The sequence below is a fragment of the Peromyscus maniculatus genome, chromosome 2 (assembly GCF_049852395.1).
Source record: "Peromyscus maniculatus bairdii isolate BWxNUB_F1_BW_parent chromosome 2, HU_Pman_BW_mat_3.1, whole genome shotgun sequence".
Classification (NCBI taxonomy): Eukaryota; Metazoa; Chordata; class Mammalia; order Rodentia; family Cricetidae; genus Peromyscus; species Peromyscus maniculatus.
Window position 1 is genome coordinate 105,286,271 of NC_134853.1, and position 19,586 is coordinate 105,305,856.

The 19,586-nt window shown below is 39.9% G+C and overlaps 1 protein-coding gene across 5 annotated transcripts in view; it reads right to left on the reverse strand.

Annotated features, from left to right (window-relative positions):
• Bnc2 (basonuclin zinc finger protein 2) overlaps window positions 1-19,586 on the reverse strand; it is a 405,775-nt gene that overhangs the window by 102,684 nt on the left and 283,505 nt on the right. For all 5 annotated transcript variants that reach the window (XM_015994929.3, XM_076564461.1, XM_076564460.1 and 2 more), the window contains one exon: window positions 14,861-15,096. In XM_015994929.3, the coding sequence (XP_015850415.2) occupies window positions 14,861-15,096 (236 nt within the window). The remainder of the gene's footprint in view (window positions 1-14,860; window positions 15,097-19,586) is intronic.

A 19,586-nucleotide genomic window follows, 5' to 3' on the forward strand; every position in this document is an offset into this window, starting at 1 on the left:
TGTTCTGAAAACACATATAACCTGCAGGTGGTTAACCTTTTACTGCAAAGCAACTGTCAAAGAAAGCCATTAAAGTGTTATATACTCCAGCTTAGCAAACTTGGAAACTAAAATGATTTTCTGTTTTTCAACTTTGGTCAAAGTTGACATACTTCCAAATGCTAAAAAAAAAAAAAAAAAAAAACATTAATCCCAGAGTCCGTCCTAGGTTGTTGCTTGGTTCTAAGAGATAAAAATGGGAAATGCAAACTTTGGGGCCTTTTGTTTATATTTAAAAATTGTCCAAGTGTTATTAGGAGAGGCACTAAAAACAATTATTGCAATTTCATCATCATTTAAAGGCTGATGCCGTAAAGAAAATACTATAGGTGGTGGCACATGTCTACATCCTAGTACTGGGGAAGCAAGATGATTATGAGTTGGAGGCCAGCCTAGACTAGAAAGCAGATGTTAAAAAGAGGGGATGAGTACTTGAATAAAGACATTCATTCTAAGGAAGCTAAAAGGAAATGCGAAGATTCCTTCTCATTTGACTGTTTCCAGTATAATGAGGGTCCTTTTATGAAGTCTGCACAGATGTCCAAGGTCACTGAAAATACAGTTAAACTACAACCCTACAGGCTGTCTAGATTCCCATGTGCCCAGTCTTGATGCCTGGGACCTGGCGATGAGTATACCGTACATCACTTTCGTTGACTGCATCCAGTTGGATGATTCTGTATTATTCTCTTTGCTACCACTTCTAATGCCAGCACTATTTCTACCTCAGACACAGCGACAACTTCCAAACAAGGCATCTTGGCACAGGTTTAATTCCACGTAGGCATAACTACCAATAAGCTTCCCTAGGCTTTAGAACGGCCACTTACTACAGTGTTGGTCCAAAACAGTTTGCGCCGCCCCCACCATCCCCATGTCTACGTCTTGGGACCCACCTTGCCAACTCTCATTCTTGCCTTTGTGATTTGACTCGCATTAGCCAATAGGGCGTCAATAACTAGGAAGGACACAGACACTTCAAAGGCTTGCACACCTCAGCTTTCCCTCTCTTGCTGCTCCTCGGAGCCTTAGAACTATGCATCTCCGAACACAAACCTACAAGCAGTGAGCAGTAAACCAATCACCTCCATTGTCCTAACCAACAGCTATCAGCAGTAAGTAAGGCCATCCTAGACCACCCAGCCCTGGTCAATGTCCACTCACTGCAGATGCCCAACTTGCCCTCAGTAAGCCAGTAAATTCTGGATAATCTGCATGGAACTGTGCATGACTAACATGCTCATTTGAAAGCATCAACTTTCACGGAAGCAAAACTCTGTCACAGTAACACTAAAGCTACATCCCTAACCCTTCCTCAAAGCTGTCAACAGGCTACTCTGTATTTTTATAGACTTTCTTCATGATATACAACAGTGTGCAAAAGAAAAAATGTGATAAAATTCAACAAACAGGTAGCTACCATGGCCATGCGCACTTTCTTGCTATTAAGTTCAGCCAAATCCCTCCCTTCAGCCCTTATTAGGCTGAGCTGTGCAAACCTGTACCACATTTCTAGTCTAGTATGCATTTCTAGTCTTTGGTTTTGTATTCATTCGTTTTCTCTTAATTTCATGAAGAGAAACTGCAAAACCTATTCCTCCCCATTAGTCTTGCATTTAAGCCCTATCCATAGTCTCTGCTACATTAAATAAAGCTCTGTTCAGACCTCATAAATGCTGCCTAGAATTCTAATTCAAACTAAACTCTGCTTCAAAGGAAAAAATGTTCATAACCTAATCATAATTACCTTTCAGATGAATCTTGTATTTTCACTCTTTCAAACATGTATTTGGTAAATAAGTAAGAGAGTATTTGGTAAACATTTTCCAAGTCAGATTTTAATGTCTGCTTTAAACCAAACTTGTATTAAAAATGAGAAGTTTAATTACCTGGTCCTCAAGGTCATTATTGCTAAACAGAGGTAATTACTGCTACTTAGTCTAACACCTTCAACAAACAAATATGTAAATGGATAAATATGTAGTGTTATTTACTAATTTAAATCACACTCATAAGCCATATAAAAGCAAACACCATGTTACACTTTACAGAAATTTTTTCTAAGTAGAAAAATATTCCTTCAACACATTTAGAGGTTTCAGATTTGATCTAATTAAGTTTTCAACAACTTTAGACAGAGGAAGATATTTATACCACTTGTATATTTTTTCCATAGGAAAATACACTTTAGATTTGTGAACGTCATTCTAAACCACATCATTTGGATTTTAGTGCTGACCTTTAGACATGTACTACAAAGGTGCAAACTTATTCAATGAATAATTATGTTAGTCTCCCTGAAACTGACTCAAAACACTAAAAAAAAAATGACCCTCACAAACTTCCTCAGTATTCAGATTAAGTGAAGGTGATTATAAAACCATTCAGATATAACAAGAATGAAAGAATGCCATAGAGAAATAATGTATTTTGGTCACCATGTGATACTAGCATTTAAATTCTGCCATCTTGACTTTCTAGAAGCATGTATGAGAAGATACACTTACCCTTCGTAAAGAAATGCAACCCAGCAATAACAAAAGCTCAAACCTCACTAAAATAATGGCAACCAGACTTACAAGACATATTTGACCAAGATACAGGCAAATGTTAAACATTTGTGAAATTCAAATTATCAGACACTCCTTAGGTCTGGGAGACCACATCTTACAGCCAGCATATGTAGAAGACCAACTTACTTGCTGTTTGGGCTTTCAAAGCAGCGTGCTCTGGTGAACAAATCATAAATAAATGCCTACTCTATGGCATTCTCTACAACCCTCCCTTTTAGACAGGCTCTGCTCCAGTGGGCCCCTTTCAGGGCCCAGCTACCCTCCCATGTGGGAAATACAGTACAGAAAGCCTTCCTCCATCTAAGGCCTTGCTAACATTCATGAAGTTTTGCTGTACATCTTTGATAATTTTGATAGTCCAGCCATCAAAGGTATCCCTAAATGTGAACCTTAGAAAGCATAATTTATCTATTGGCAGCCTGGATCCGGGTGTGAGGTAGAACAGAGGGAGAGGGGCAGGCAAGGCTGATGGTGCTATGTGAAGTCTCTTTTCCCAGGCCCCCAAATGTGAGAATACCTTCCTTAGGAACTTCCTACTGGCACCAGACTGGCACTTTCTTAATTATATGCACGTAGAACTTCCTCACCAAAGAAGCTTCAGTTGACTAATATTCTACACAGTGAGCAAAAGAACCTCCCAAGGAGATTGTAGACTACGTCCAAAGCTCATGTTCTTATACTAATGTGCACTATAACTGAATGTAAAACATCTACATTTTAATTGATTCAATCTCTCCCCAAGTGGCACTGGCAGCAGCAGCAGTTCCACCTTGTTCTGAGTGAAGGACTCCAGAAGCGGCTTCTACATGGTCCTCACAGAGCAATCACCTTGGCCTTCTGACTGAAAGGGGAACTGTTAAATAAATGTCCACGAACTTGTCAAATCATTTATGAGTTAAAGAACAGACAGGAAGCAAATAAATATAATCTGATAAATAGGTGGATATTTCCATAACAGCAAAATTTAATTAAACCAAAAGAAAATAAGTATCATAATTCAAAAACTAGGGGTGAGACTAAAGGTTTAAACACCTTTTATTTTGAAGACACTAACTCTCAAGCAAGTTGGAACTATGTCCCAAGAGCCCATTTATATATAACTGGTCATTGTGCTAGCTATAGCTCTGACTTCCATATTCATCACAAAATGCAGCTCATGGTTTTTGTCTCCTTTGTCTAATCATGGTCACACTCCACCACTGAAAGCTAAGAGGACCCTGTTGTCTGTTTCTGCCTGCCTGTAGACAGCGGCCTCTTAAGTGTGCTGAGTGGATGCATTTCCTTCAGTCTTACAAAAAAGAAGCAAAAGTCAAAAACAGAAGCAAAACAAGACAAAAACAAACAAAAATGAAGTTTTAAAAAGGGGGCAAAGAAAGATTAATTTTAAAAATTATACTCTAAATAAACACCATACTAAATTACACACCTTTTAAGTTAGCAACAAGCATCAGATAATTACTTTTATTTCTTATTTGCCTCTAACTTTTCTGGATTTACTTCCCATGTTTTAACAATGTTTACTATTTTTCTTTATTAAAATTTAATCACAGAGTAAAGATATTTTATTTCTCATTCTTCTACCATATAACTATTATTTTGCAATTCAAAGATATAACCAAGACTAATGAGAAATTAATAAGAGAGATGCTGTAAAGCAAATTCTTGCCTATAAAATTTTTGCCTCACCAAAAAAAAAAATAAACAGTGGAAATATACATATAAGAAATTAATGGTCACAGAAACATTTCTGTGTGTGTACAGAAAATAATAAACCATTATTCAAATGCTAGATGCTTTAAATATTTTCTTTTTCTATACTCATAAACTTGGCATGCTAGTGTTTTCTCCTATCATATATAAATGCGCATTTTACATGTGTAGAGGTCTGCATCTAAAACACAACTGAGAGAGGTACTTGCACTACTCCCACCAAAGATTACCCATAACTCTGAGTAAACTGTTTCTCAAGCCCTTAAAATAATTTCCATGAACAATTTTTCCAGCCTTATCTTAGAGGACTGTTCTAAGGGTACAGGCAGAGCTGACTACAAAAATACCCAAGCAAACGGGATAATGGCCTTGCTTAATTAAAATGTAAAACTGCAGCATCTGAAACTCTGTCCCTGTGATTTAAAGGAAGGCCTCAGTGAGTCACTCTCTTGACAAGAGCATTCAGATTGTAGAGAAGGCTACAAAAGCGTTAATGACATTTACCCCCCTAATAAGAGCTGTTCACACTTCATGGTTTTTCCCTGTTATTGCTCAGGACAGACACTAGCACCTCATTGAAAGATCAGTGCTGCAAGGGAAAAAGGCCCCCTGAGACACTGCAGACCTGAGGAAAAAGCACTAAATCAGGTGATGGTACAGAGATGACATGCTTGATTCTCAAGGGTTCCTCTGCACCCTATGGCCATGGATTTGCAGCAGTTAATCCAATGCCAATGAGAATCCTCCCCCACTCCCAGAAGACGGGGCAGACAGAGTGAAGGCTAGGCAGGAAAGAAATACACTTCCTTCAGGTACTCTAGGCCTAGCAGTGTCGAAATGTCCCGTGTTGCTTTCAGTTCATCTCCATTGATGTGTGGCTGAATGAATAACACGCTGACCTTTTCACCTAAGAAACCACAATTTGAATCCAGCAGAAAGTCACCAGAGGATCAATGGACAGAGATACCCATATTTTAAAGTAATAAAGCACTACAAGAAAGGAAAGGGAAGGAAATTTATTTTTTTTAACCATGGTTTTGGCCACAGATTCAACTGACTTCCCTGGCTCTGCTATTATAAACTGGAACCCTGATTCAGAATTGAAAAGCTCCCAGCACTGGCCCTACCGATTTCAAAATCTGGCACAGGTCCATGGCTACTTCAAGACAGACATCCCCTCACATGTCAATGCGTGGCACAGCAGCCCCGCTGGTGAGAGACTGATGGCTGACTCAATGGAACGTACTCAGCATGAACTCACATTCTGGCAGAGAGGACAGCACAGAGACAAGGCGTTCTTAATTACTCTTTCGAGAGGAATTTGAACGTATCTTATTGTTCATCTACTTCTAACTGTGACTGTATATTTAAAAACAAGCAAATAAACGAGGCAACTCAAGGTGCTTCTCTGACTCCTGGATTTTGTGTATTACCAACAGACGATGAATAGAGATCTAATATGAACAGGTACACTAGAGACAAAACCTATGGACTATTCTATTATTTATGTACCAATTTCTTTAAAGTCTGGGTTTCTATGATCATGAGCCAATACTGTCAAGGGTCTGTATGTCCCACTCTGAGGATGCAGAAAGGCTACTGTCAACAGAGTTTTACTTCAGAGCTGTATTACAGAAAAATGCAGAACACACCACAGTTTGAATTACTGCATTTGCTTAACACTAATTTTAACATAAAACAAAACAAAACAAAAATCCACAGTAGGGAAAGTATATTAAAATAAAAATAGAAAATACAAAACCGCATTACTCATACTAACTAGAAAGCTGCCTGTGACACTGTTATTATGGCTTTGTTAGAGAAAATTACACAACAATAAAAAAACATAGAGCCTTTCGCTCTCTAAGTCTAAAACGTGTTTTTCTGGGTTCTCTACGTAAGACTCACACAGGAAACAGATGATGAATTCTGGATGGAAAATGCCTCCTGATCAGAATATCTCATTCTCTTGTGGGGTTTCTGCATTTTACTTTGGTGTAGTTGTCCGAGACAACCCACTGCCCTTATGTATACTTATTACAGCTTCGTCTACTCTCCAAGTCCCCATCTCAAGTCTCCTTTCAGCAGAGAAAGTGCTAGCAGGTAGGGGGTGGGACAGTGAACACATCACTCCATTGCCACCAACAAGCAGAAACACTTCCCAGATGATAACAGGACCACTGTTAGGCAATTATTTACCAAGTCCAAGGGCTATAGAAACAACTGCTGGGTTAGTGAGACATCAGAATCACTTTCCTTAGGTATACAAGCACCAAATAAATCCAAATCCACACTCACAGACCCCACGCTCAGAGCTTGGCAATCGAGTGAAATCAGTTTCCCCATATACTTACTCATATCCTTTTCAAATATAGTATTTATTCTTCTTGTATGGAAGGAAGCTCCCCACATCCTTTTTCCTAAGAACTGCCTGTTTCAACAAGTCTTCGCAGACTAATTCCACTTGGCCGTGGTCACACTGTGTTTTCTGATCACTGTCAGCAACACCATACATGAATCAGACAAATGTCTCTTTAGTTATGTTTGTCTCATCTGTATGGACTTAGTGAAAGCTTTCAGAAGTCTCTACAGACCCTTATCTCATTTCTACCTTTCAGTCCTTCACAGTTTCCCTCACTAGTATTTGCAGTGTATGGCAGTCAACAAAACAAAACAAAAACAAAAACAAGAAAACCACCACCAACAACAAAACAAAACAAACACACAGCCAGTAGAGTCTGGCCTTCGAAACTTCCTCATGCCTCACTGTTAGAGCACCTGCCCCTCCTGACAAATTGAAGAAAATATCAGAAAAGAATACAGTGGCTTAAATAAAATGTACAGGAAAGTAGGAGAACCATGAAATGTGTATTGGCCAAGAAAATTAAAGGGTGAAGACGGGCCCTGAAGACTGATCTACTTAAGGAATTACATTTACTGAGCTTCACCATGAATTTATAATGTTACATCTGCTCATTCTGAAAATTCTTCTAAGAAGGTCCTGCCAAGAAATGAGACTTATGGACACACCATTTTGGCACAGTTTGGAAGCTAATGGGTGGCTGACTTGTTTAACCCCAATGTTCAGGAGTTGTCCATTTTAAATTCACTGAAGAACAGACAGGAGGGCTACTCTGGAGAAACCAAGAGTTTAGTCAATGCCATCTAAAAGAATATGCAGGCCAGGTGGTGGTGGCACACACCTTTAATCCCAGCACTTGGAAGGCAGAGGCAGAGTTCATGGCTAGCCTGGTCTACAGAGTTCCAGGACAGCCAGGCTACATAGAGGAAACCCTGTCTCCATAAACCAAAAAGAACACGCATCCAAGTAAACCTGAGCTGGTTCTTATTAAATAAACTGCAAAGGAGGGGTGGACTGGCTTCTGCTTTTCCTGGTGAATGCAGAAGCCTCTTTCTATGTTCCCTACACACAGACCTATTCCTGAAGTCATAGCCTTCCATCCCAGAATCTGGTGAGCTATTTGGTTCTATGACAAAATGGTAAAAGGAGGAATATTTTCATTTTAGCTCCGAGCAGAAAACATCAAGCTGCGTCCTTATGTCTAAGGACTTCGTTTTCATTGCTGTTTGAATAGTTAAGAGCTTTGCCAAGGGATTCAAAATCCCTGTATTCAACTTCCAGCTCCAAGTCTGCCTTTAGCCATGGTAACTTTAAAACTAGGGATGATAGTTTCCCAAGTTATCTCTTTAATAGGGAGGCCAGGAGGATTGCCAGGGTGTTTGTAGATGGCCTAGGCACTCTGAAAAACAAACAATTTAAACATAAGATACTGCCCCAAATCATCTATCTTCTTCATGCCCTTGCCAGAAATGGGAATCCTGACCATTTATGCACATGTTCTTCCTCTCTGAAAAAGATCCACGAATTGGTGACAGGATACAAAGACAACTTTCTTACGGGTTATGATGCTTATCCTATCTTTATCTGGGATCAAATTATCCCTCCTTTAATTTGTACAAATGTCATTTGTACATTCCCCTAGTTTTCATCAAATAACTTCCTTCCCGTCAATTGCTCATGGCTGCCTTGCTCATTATCCCATGGGCTTTTGGAAAGACCTGTGCTGGTGGACTCAGTACGCAGTAATTAACTGATTAAAAGTCTACTCACATGAACTATAGAGAGGTCCTTTCTTCTTTCTGTTTCTGGAATTCCCTAAATGTTTGTGAGGCAAACTAATACTCATTTACAACTCTGCCTATTTTGTTTTTTAGTGCTGGGAACTGAACTCAGGGCCTTGTACAATATAGGCAGGTGCTCTATCCCTGAGCTACACCCTTACCCTGTGACTTTTATTTCATGCAAAAGCCTACTGTAATAATTCTTAACAAGTTTCATTTATTCTGCACCAGGGACTCAGAGAGTTACCAAAAGAGTTGATGAAATAGCCAGATAAAAAGAACAGTGTCTTACAGACATTTCTTTTAAAAGGCACACTTGTGAACACACACAATGTAGTAATTATTAATAAAGTGTGCCATGGGATAGTTATGGTGTGATGTATTTAAATATAATTTCACTATATTATTTATAGATGGAGAAAGTGATATTAACATGTTATGTCTCTCTTAAGTAACAGCTGTCAAAGGTGAAATCAAGATTCATACCAAGTTTGTCCAACTGCAGAGTCCAGTGTCTCCCTCTCTAGTCTCCTCTGCCTCTCATTTTCACGCAAATATGTTCACATGCCTATGCATGCTTGTGTGATTATGTATGTGTGATTGATTTAAAACAGAAGAACAGCTATCCTTATGACTGATTGGTTGGAAAAGCATTCTGCTCTAAGGGGCAAAGTGAAATAAAGAATTCCAGAATTCAAGGCTATTTACTAAACTAAAATGAGCAGGTAGATGATCGTCTATAATAGTCCATCATCTTCTCACCATCATATTAACAGCTGTCATTTAGTGGCCCTTCATGTACATGTACATTGTCTTACTTTTATTTTCACAACAAAGCTGAGAGGTGCTATTATTATGCTGTTTTACAGATGAGGGACTTATGTTAAGTAAAGGCATAGGCCTAATTTCATACTCCTCCTAAAACGTTAAGCCAGGAATCCAAATCATGAATCTGTCTTCCCACACAGAACACTAACATGTAGTGTTATGTAGAAATGGCTAACATGTAGGCTGGGTGTGGGCTAAGAAGGAAACAAGGGATATGTGGTTCTTATATTCACGAAGCTTACTGTACAACACTGTCAATTCGAAGTTTCTGTGATCATAGAAAAGTCATATAACCTCTTCGGACCTCAATGCACCAAATGTTAATTTACTGAAAGTAACTACAAGTGGGGGTGGATGAGGATCCACAGAACAAACATTGCATTTACTTCTCATGGAGTCACAGAAATATGTGTTTGTCTAACATTGACATTTTCTACCACACGGATACCACAGCACGTTTATTTTGCACAGACCACTGTCTAGGCAGCTGGAAGCCTTTGCTTCCTGCTACCTTCAGTAGCACAGCTCTAGCTGTTGGGCCAGCCCCTAGTGAGTGGGAAGTAAGGCTAAGGACCCTTTGACCAACTGGAATTGATGGGTATTGCATCAGTTCCATAGGAAAATATTATATTGTAAATTTAAGCGTATTTGCTTGTAACTGATACATATTGAGTGACTTTGTAGTACTTTATAGCAATGGCAGGAGAGACATTTTAACAACTGACTGACTGTATTGAACCTGTGGATGGAGCTGGAAGGAAGCAATCTGAAGATAAAAATCACAACAGCAAAGGAAGAGCTCCATTGTTTCAGCTAGTCCTGGTGAAAAACTGGATTTCAACTGACTCCTATAGGAGAAGGAATTACCCACGCAGGCAGAACAGTGGGGACTTGCGGGTAGAAACCCTTCCTAAGTGGACCACATGCATGCTGAGGAAGAGGTATTTCCTTCCAAAGTTCTCAGGGCTTTTAGTATGCTAATGTGTATCCTAAGTGCTCAGGGAGGGATCCAGCATGTGGTTCCTCCCACATCTAAAGCTAGGACTTCTTGGACTGATGTCAGCCTTTGGGAAGTGCTAGAACTATATGGCTTGCTCCATCAAGGCCCAGGTGACTTGCAATGTGCACCACTGCTGCTCTGCTCACAGGCTGCTGACACTCTGCTAATTATTCAGAAAGTCTGAACTGGGTCTTAGAATTCTAGAAGGACTTGCTTACAAGCACGGAGATTTCCAAAGACAGGATGGTACATGCACCCAGGCAAGTTAGCTATATGCTCAAGCTAAAGAGAGACTATGTAAAAATTTTATTTTTAAATGACTAAATCCAACAATAATAATCATCTGTATTATTGCTTAAGTCAAAGACAGAAAGGAAATGAGGAATAAGATGACAAGAGGGCAGGCCACTGTTTTTATTGGTTGTCAATAAATAGTATCTGTAGAGGATGACCTGGAATAACAACAACAACAACAATAATAATAATAATTATTATTCTTTAGTAGTAGAAAAATATGCTCCCTTATATTTATATTTTAGCATTTGAGTGAATATTCCCATTTTACTTTCCAGAACATGCTCCCTCTCGCCTTTCTGAACAAAGACTTTATCAACTACACAGAACACTGGAAATTGTACTTTCAGGAAATGGCCCACCTTCTTACATGGCTGTGGTCCAATTTATGCTATGCATTTTATACTCAACTGGCTGGCTTTAGAGCACATAGATGCCACCTAAGTGAAAGGCTCCTTAACAGATATGCCAAGCTTTTCAATGACTGTGTGGTATCCCCATTACCTTCCTTTTTCTTTGAATATCATACACAAATGATAGATTTAGTCAGAGTTTTGAATGGCCTGCTCTTCTCCCTCAAACACACACTCCCAGATTAAAAAACAGATGACATACCCTCTTCCACATTCAAAACTCTTGCTAAAATTAGGAGTAGCTGGCTATACATAAAGAATGCAGGTTTTGGTCCAGAGAGAGTTAGATTAATATCCTGGCTTGACCAGTTCAACTCACCGTACATCTTCATTTGCCCGGTAACACAATCTATAGCCAACTGCTAACCAAGTCAATATGTGGTAAGACTAACAGCCACCCTAACTTGCCTTGATAATTACTCTCCTTTAACTGACATAATATTCAATATACTGTTGTTGAGAGCAATAATGCTAAAATTGATGCCTTGAGGGCTACAAGACAATTGAGTTTTAGCCAGATAAAATGACTTGTACACTAATAGTGCATTATAGGGTTCCCCAGCTCTCAAATCAACATTTTATAGTCTACCTGTACAAAAATGTTACATATAATTATTTCAAAGTCATTTGTGCATACCTCATCATTACCACACATAATTCTAAAGTACTGGCCAGTAATCAAGTACTGGCCTAAATCTTTAGAAGAAAGAGGATGTTTTTATAGCCCAACTCCTTTTGTCTTTTACAAAATGAATGTTTTCTCAATAAGTTTTTTTTAATGTTTTTGTGTCCTGCAATCTTTTGCTTTTATTACAAGCCCAGAAGTGCTTTATAGAGAACAAGTATATGATAAATACTAAATGACAGAACATGCCATTTAAAGAAAATCAATATTACATCAATTCTATCAATAAAAGAAGATAGAAACTAAGCTGAGAGTTCCTCTAATATGAAAAGTCCATGATTTTCTAAAAATATCAATTCTAGACTCTTAAGAAATGATACATTAAAATTTGAGATTTGTCAAAATTTGTATTAATGAAAATTAATTATAATTATACTAATGGCAATATTCTTTATATGTAACATTTCCTTTCCTATTAAGAGACTTTATATATATATATATATATATATATATATATATATATATATATATATATATATATATATATCGTGTATATATATATACGTTAGTTTGAGACTTTTGCTGATGTTTTCTTTTATACTTCTCTTGCAACTCTCTCTTATACAAAATGAAATCTACAGTATACTTGAAAGAAGTATGTTTTCTATACTGTAGAGATGTAATAGAGTATTGGGAAAATTAACACGTAAATAAGAATTTCATATTTTCACCAAGGCTCTGGTCAAATCAGAACAGTAGGAAACAGCAGTGTTCTAAAGACACAGAGAAATTAGCAGGTTTTCTATTAAGTGACATCAAAATGTGACAAGAGTTAACACAGAGTTGCCACGATGGTAGACCAGCACAGCCATGTACCTATTTGCTGGAACAGGAAGACATAATATATCTGCTCCCACTCTCTGAGGCCAAAACCAGTCATGATGCTGCAATACAGTACTGATGCAGAAGCAAGCACCATACTGGAGACAGTGAAGACATTGCTGGACAGGTTTTGAATACAGGAAAACTGTTAGCTAAGCTAACAGCTCCAGGCAGACATTTGTAAGAGGTTTCTTTTTATTTTTTCCTTTTATTTTATTTTACAGTACCATTCAATTCTACATATCAGCCACAGATTCCCTTGTTCTCCCCCCTCCTGTCCCCCTCCCCTTCCCCCCAGCACCCCCCCCCTAGGGCAAAGCCTCCCGCGAGGACTGAGATCAACCTGGTAGATTCAGTCCAAGAGGTTTCTTTTTTGTAGGGGGAAAAATGTATCCAAAAGAGATGATAATGACGTGGCAGCTGCTGTGGGAAGATCTGCTACTCCGAGTGTCTCAGCTAGTATAAACAGTGGCTGGACCCGGCTCCATGCGTTCTTTGTCCTGACTCTTCCTTCTGGATCTGCACCCCTTCATACTGCCCTGCTCTTAAGACTTACATGCCCACTGAAACAGTCTTATCCTGGGACATATCAGAGAATGATGTAATATACCTTTTAAACTATGGTGGTCTGAATGAGAATGTCTCCTACAGGCTCATCTATTTAACCACTTGGTGCCCAGTTGGGGGCGCCATTCGGGGAGGTTTAGGAAATAAGGCCTTATGAGAGAAAATATGTCACTGGAGATGGGCTTCAAGAGTTTAAAGACTTGCCATTTCCGGTTGTGCTTCCTGCTTCCTGTTTATGGTTAAGATACGAGCAGCCGGCTCCCTTCCTTTTGCCTTGTCTGCTACCTGATGTCTCTGCCTTTAAACCGTAAGCCACGATGAAGTCTTCTGTAAGTCGCCTTGGTCATGGGGATTTACCAAAGCGACAAAAAAGAACCAATTCAAACTGGAAATGCCATATTTAATTATTGTCACCCTCAGTCCATCTTCTGTGCCTTCCAAGCTGAGGGAGGCGCTCAGTAAACTAAGAAAGGAGCCTATTAGGGGAGCAGAACGGTTGGTCTAACCTCCTCTGTTTCCACTTTGTCTGCTTCTATTCACTATCCTACTGCTGCTCTGTCCTCACTGATGCCTGGAGGAACCAGGAACGGCATGAGCTGGTACGTTCTCATCCCAGATTAAAGCACAGAGAGACTGGAGGCTCTCCACTCATCACAGACGAAAGGTGTGTGATATGTGCACTTCACAGCTAAGGACTTGCACACTGCACGGGATGGCTCAGCTCATCAACATCGCTTTTATCTTTATACTCTATAGGGCTGGTCCAACATAAACATTTTTCTTTCTGAGTGGTCAGTTCTGGAAATATCTCCACAGGAAAGTTGAAAGAAGACTTTAGATTCTACCTTCCCAACTGAAATTTCCTTCAAGAAAAGATAGGATTCTATCATCCAGATTTAGGATCCTAAGGTCCTCAACATGTTTTTCTCAACATGTGCCCCTCAAGGGGTTTTAGGAAGGTAGACGGACATGAGAAATTTCAGAGGCAAAATGACTTACTTTTTAGCAGAGCACCAAAAAGGAAATGAGAGATGGGGTGTTGGTGTAGGATAATCTGAAAGCCCTACCACATTAGAAGCGTCGCTGGTACAAAAGAGGGGCTCCAGGTCACAAGACAGCCAAACCTTTATCCATGTGTCAAGCCCCGAGACCGCAACATGAGAGTTTGCAGGATTTGCAGAGAGTTAGTTTATGTACGTTACAGTTTCTTCCTTGATTTGGGGAAAGGCATAATAAATATGAGCGTTCACAGAACTCAAGTAGACCTTGCCTAGTGGGCATGAGAAACACCTTCACAAACCCAGCTAGAGGGTAAAACTCCCCATGCATCTCAAAGACAGTAAGACTCAGTGAGTAAAATAACACAGCTCACTATGAGCCAGCCATAGGTGGCACTTGCCTTTAACCCCAGCACTCTGGAGGCAGAGGCAGGAGCTCTGTGCGTTCAAGGCCAGCCTGGTCTACACAGTTCCAGGACAGCCAGGGCTACACAGAGAAACCCTGTCTCAGAAAAGAAAAAAAAAACAAAAAACAAAAAACAAAACAAAAACAAAGACAGCCCACTTTAGAGACGAAGAGTTGAACTCAAAGGTACACATAAAGCAATACCAGTCAACAGACTACTTCCACTTTAGCTATATACTGTTGAGGCCTGACAGTAGCGTACTCCTTGACCAGAGGAGAGGACACCTATTGTGGTAACTGAGAGGAAGAAGAAAGCCAGGTATAGCCAGAGCTCTGACCCACGAAGGGCGAGCCCAGACTCAGCACTCAAATGCTCCCCTACCTGAAGGATGTATCCTCGGACATAGTCCCGCAGGGTCCAGCCCAGGCCGTGCAGTATGTGCAGCACCTCCTCCTGCTTCAGGACACTGAAGAGCCGGTCCAGCAGGATCTTTAGCCGCACAGGCACCGCCTGTGTCCCGTAGAGCATGAGGCTGCTGATGTCAAACACCACATTGGACTGCACGATCTCCACTTGAGTGGGGTGGTACAGGTGCTGGGTGCTGAGCTTATCCAAGGCTATGGTCATCCCACCGATGTCCCAGGTATGCGGAGGGGATGAGGAGACAGAAAGGACACAAAATTAGAAACCTTATTGGACATTACCCGAGCTCCATTTTGCCAAATAGCTTATAACTATAGATATTTAAGCAAGAGCCTGTACTTCCTGTTTTGCCCCCCCTCCCCCGCCTTTGATTTGGTATTTATAAATGAAAGACAACATCAGACAAAACATTTAACTTACAAAAAGAAAGTCACTGAGGATTTTTTTTAATGACTATGGCTTTTTCAAAAAATATGACGAATTAATTCACTAATTAAACTCCAGCTCAAGTTATCACAGTGCCTTCTATTCCCCTACACAAAGGCAGCAGTCCAAATTCATGCTGTAAAAACAGGCTATACCACTATCACTCCTTCAAATAAGAGTCACCTCCAACACCAGGTATGGCGGCACATACCTATAATAGCAGTAGAGGTGGAGGAATGGGTCCTAGGGCCAGCAGGGACTACTTAGTGATCGTCCTTTATAACAGAAAAGGAGTCACTCCTGCTAACATTCCTTGTAATTCCTAAACGGTTTACAGGAGAGGAAGATGATTTTCTAAACCAGAGTTAAAGGCCGAGCTCACACCTGGCAGGGTGAAGACTGTGTAACTGTCTCAGTGTTCAGGGGACTAATAAAGAGGAGTGAGCACTCAAGCCCAGCCTGGGCTACACAGAAAAGCCATCTCAACAAAAGCAACCACAACCACAACAAAGCCTAACTCAGAAAGAATAAGGAAGTGAATGCCTGTGCTGAGGGCTAAGAAAACACAACTCAAATTAGCTAAGGGAGATTTTTCTGAAACTTTAGTTCTCTAAGTTTGTCTTCGGGACAGTCTTGTCTTCACTAGGATGGAAGTTACTTAGTTACTTTGTTAAAGGGTTCTTACAAGGTGTCAGATGAAAATGCAAACAAGTAACTACAACTGGAAGTTCCTGTGATTTCAGCTAATGGAATTATCTTGTGGAGAAAGCTGAGGATGGCCATTCTCAGAGAAAATATTTGGAATTTCACAGTTCAGTAACTGTGTTTTCTCCTCAACTCGACGAAATGGCATCTCTCCCCTAAAGTTAAAACACTTAAAGTAAGATGCCGAGTTTTATTTCCAATCTATAGCTGAGTTACTGGGAATCCTATTGCTGAGAACATAAAATGTGTGGCCCCAGCTTCTCTACTGTAAATGATGAAGGCTAAACCTGTCACAGCCACAGGGCTGAGAGATGCTACAAGATTCAAGAGATGGCCTGTGAAAGGCACCCATTAACTCCTCAAGAGGACACAAAAGGCATTGCAATTAACTGTCAGAATTATACACTAGAGAGTATATGCCCTAGAGAGTAAGAATGCTAACATTGTAAGCCAGCGAGATGGTCATCTAACCTCATAAGTCAGGCAAATAGATAGTAGACAGTGCTCTGCCTTAAGTCACAGCTATACCTGAGAATACCCAAGATTCCTGAAAATTCCAGACTACTGAATGGCCTGTACCAAACACTTTCCCTCACAGAAGTATTGCCTACCGTCCAAATGCAAGATGAGCATCCCAATTTAAACATACCAGCACTTCTGCATAATAATGGAGAGATTCAAAAGAGCATGCACACAGAGAGCTTTTTTCCTTCTTTTTTTTTTTAAGTATTTCTAATGTATTTTTTAGGGCTCCTCCTCCACTCTCATTTCTTCCTGACTTGAAGCCACTAGAGAGTTCATGTACTCTTGATAAATTGCTTTCTTACATCCACAGTGTAAAGGCCCTTATCATTTACCCGCTGGCTTCATTCAACACATTTACTCCCAGGAATACTTTGTCAAAGAGTTCGGGTTTCCCCATACTTCATTTCTTGCAGCTGATTTGTCTGATCTCTCCTATTCTGGTGGTTAAGTCAACTTTGAATAAATAGCTTTAAAAATTAATTTAACGTTTGGGAAAGATAAGGGATTCACAAGCCTGCAGACTGAAGTCTTTTCTCACTCCACAGGGCATTTAGGCTGCAAACGGCAAGGGAGGGGTGTTGCTATCTTGTTCTTCTTCAAGTACAGCTTGCCTACACAGCCTTCTGATGAGTGGCCGATCTGCTTGGGGCCTAGTGTTGAACTTGGGGAAATCTGCTCCTCTCCCACGTCCCTTTAACCAAGCCTCCTGAACTCCATCAAACAAACCTATGTTTGTGCTCGGACCACAACAAATGAAAAATTGAAAGGATCGCAGAGAAAGGACGTGACACCAAATCCTGAATTTTATGCATGGGTTTGGCATTTTGCAACTCTGCAAAGTGAATGCAGACTTATGTTTAGATACGTTCTGCCACCAAAAGGAAAGTGTTACCCCATCTTCCAAGTCATTAAGAGGCTAAAAGGTTGCTGGTTTCAAAAGATGAAGAGACAGGATGAGAAGGGAGGGGGCACAGATTTCCACATAACTAGAAGAGCACAAGTAAAGAACATGAGACAAAAACACTTTGTCTTAAACACCATTTGTAAGCAGATGACAATGAGATGTTGAGCTATTTCCTCATCTTTTTTTTTTTTTTTACATTTAATGTTTTGTGGGTGTGCACATGTACCATGGTGCTCATGTAATGGTCAGAGAACTTGTGGGGGTTTTCTTCTATGACATGGGCTCTGGAGATTGACCTTAGGTCATCATCAGGCTTGGGAGCAAGCACCTTTGTCTACTGAGTCATCTCATCAGTTTATGATCATTCTTCATTAATGTGTCATATATAAAGAAGTAAGAATAGTAGGATAAAGCAATATGGACAGCAGGGGTTGACAACAGATTCTATAAAAACCTGGTATTTAGTAACAATCTTGGAAGCTACAACTTTTCTTTCACAATTATTGACTTATGCATTAGAGCAGGGAAGGAGCTACATACCCATAAAGGTGAAGTGAATGTATGTGTGTGCGTGTCCCAGTAAAACTTTATTTACACAGGTAGGTATAGGGCCAGCTTTAGACCCTAGTGCAGAAGATGTTTGGCTAGTCAGTCAATAGGAGTAATGGCGAAGCCCAACTCGTCCACAATGAAAAGGTTCTCAAGAGTCCAGGAAGTGAACCACAGATGAGGGTGTAAAGGGTATAAGCATGGCTCACAGGGATCAGCCATAATTTCAGCCTGAACACAACATCAAAGATTACCTTTCTGTTAAGGTTCTACACTACACCAAAAAGCCTGCTTTATGGTTCCTGAGTCTCGGGAATCACCCAGGTGTTTGTTCAGTGTTTGTTTTGAGACAGTGATTAACTATGTATCCCTGGTTGCCTTGGAACTCTTGTGTAGACCAAGCCGGCCCCCAACTCTCAGATCTGCCTGATTCTGCCCCTTAAATTCTGGTATATAAGTCATATGCAACCATACACAGCTGAGTCACCAAATTTTGACAACATGTGGAGGAATAAAAAGTAAGAAGTTGGTCTTTTGACATAAAATGTGCAAACGCAGAGCTGGACTCTGCTGAACTTCAATATGTCCCAAACTGTGGAGGATTCAGGCCTAACTCCTGTATGGTTAGAAGAAGCATGAGTTAGGTCAATGAGGAGAAGCAAGTCTGTCCTATTCCCAGACCACAACAATGGTGGAATGATGGACTGTAAGATCAAATTCAGGATCTTATTTACAACTAGTGGGAATTCTTTTTTTTCCTCTAAATTTGTAGTTAACAAAAGAGCTAATAAACAGTAATCGTATGAATTGAATGAGTTGGGCTAAAAGATAATCTGAAAAAGACCACATACCAGTACTAACAAAATGCTTGAAATTGTATCAGTTATGTGAATCTAATATCAATCAATCAATCAATCAATCAATCAATCAATCAATCAACCTCCCTCAATCTTGGTCCCATCCACCCCCTCTCTAATTGAAACTAAAAATTAAGATACAGTCATAAATTCTATTTCCCATCCGTATCAGGATTACTGAAAACACTACCACGGATTCAACCACCTTTGGGGAACTTCTCTAGGTAGATACATGTAATTTCAAATTACTGCCTGGTTCAACTAAAGGGATACTTCCCAGTCCAAATAAAATTCATAATTTCTGCAATGACCAGAATGAAGACTATTCTAAAGAAGTTCACCTTTTATAAAATGCACAGAGTAATGTCTTTAACAGCATTAGGTCAAGAAAAATAATCACGGGATGGACAAATAAGGGAAATGGCCCTTTAAGTACTTACTACAAGTCCTGTATCATTCTAGGGTTCGTAATCATCTCATTTCATTTTAAAAATCAGAAAATACATCATGTTACAATGATCACATATTCTAATATCTCAGGCTAAATGGAATTAGTTTACCAACCAAAAAAAAGGTAATTCAGTAGCTTCACCCAGGAAAATTCTGTTTCTACATGTACAGATAAACAGTCAGTAAGAAATGTGTAAGTCCTTATCATGTTGGACACCCCTAACTTCCAGCAATCTGGGCTTCCTGCCCATCACTCTGCTGAAGCAAG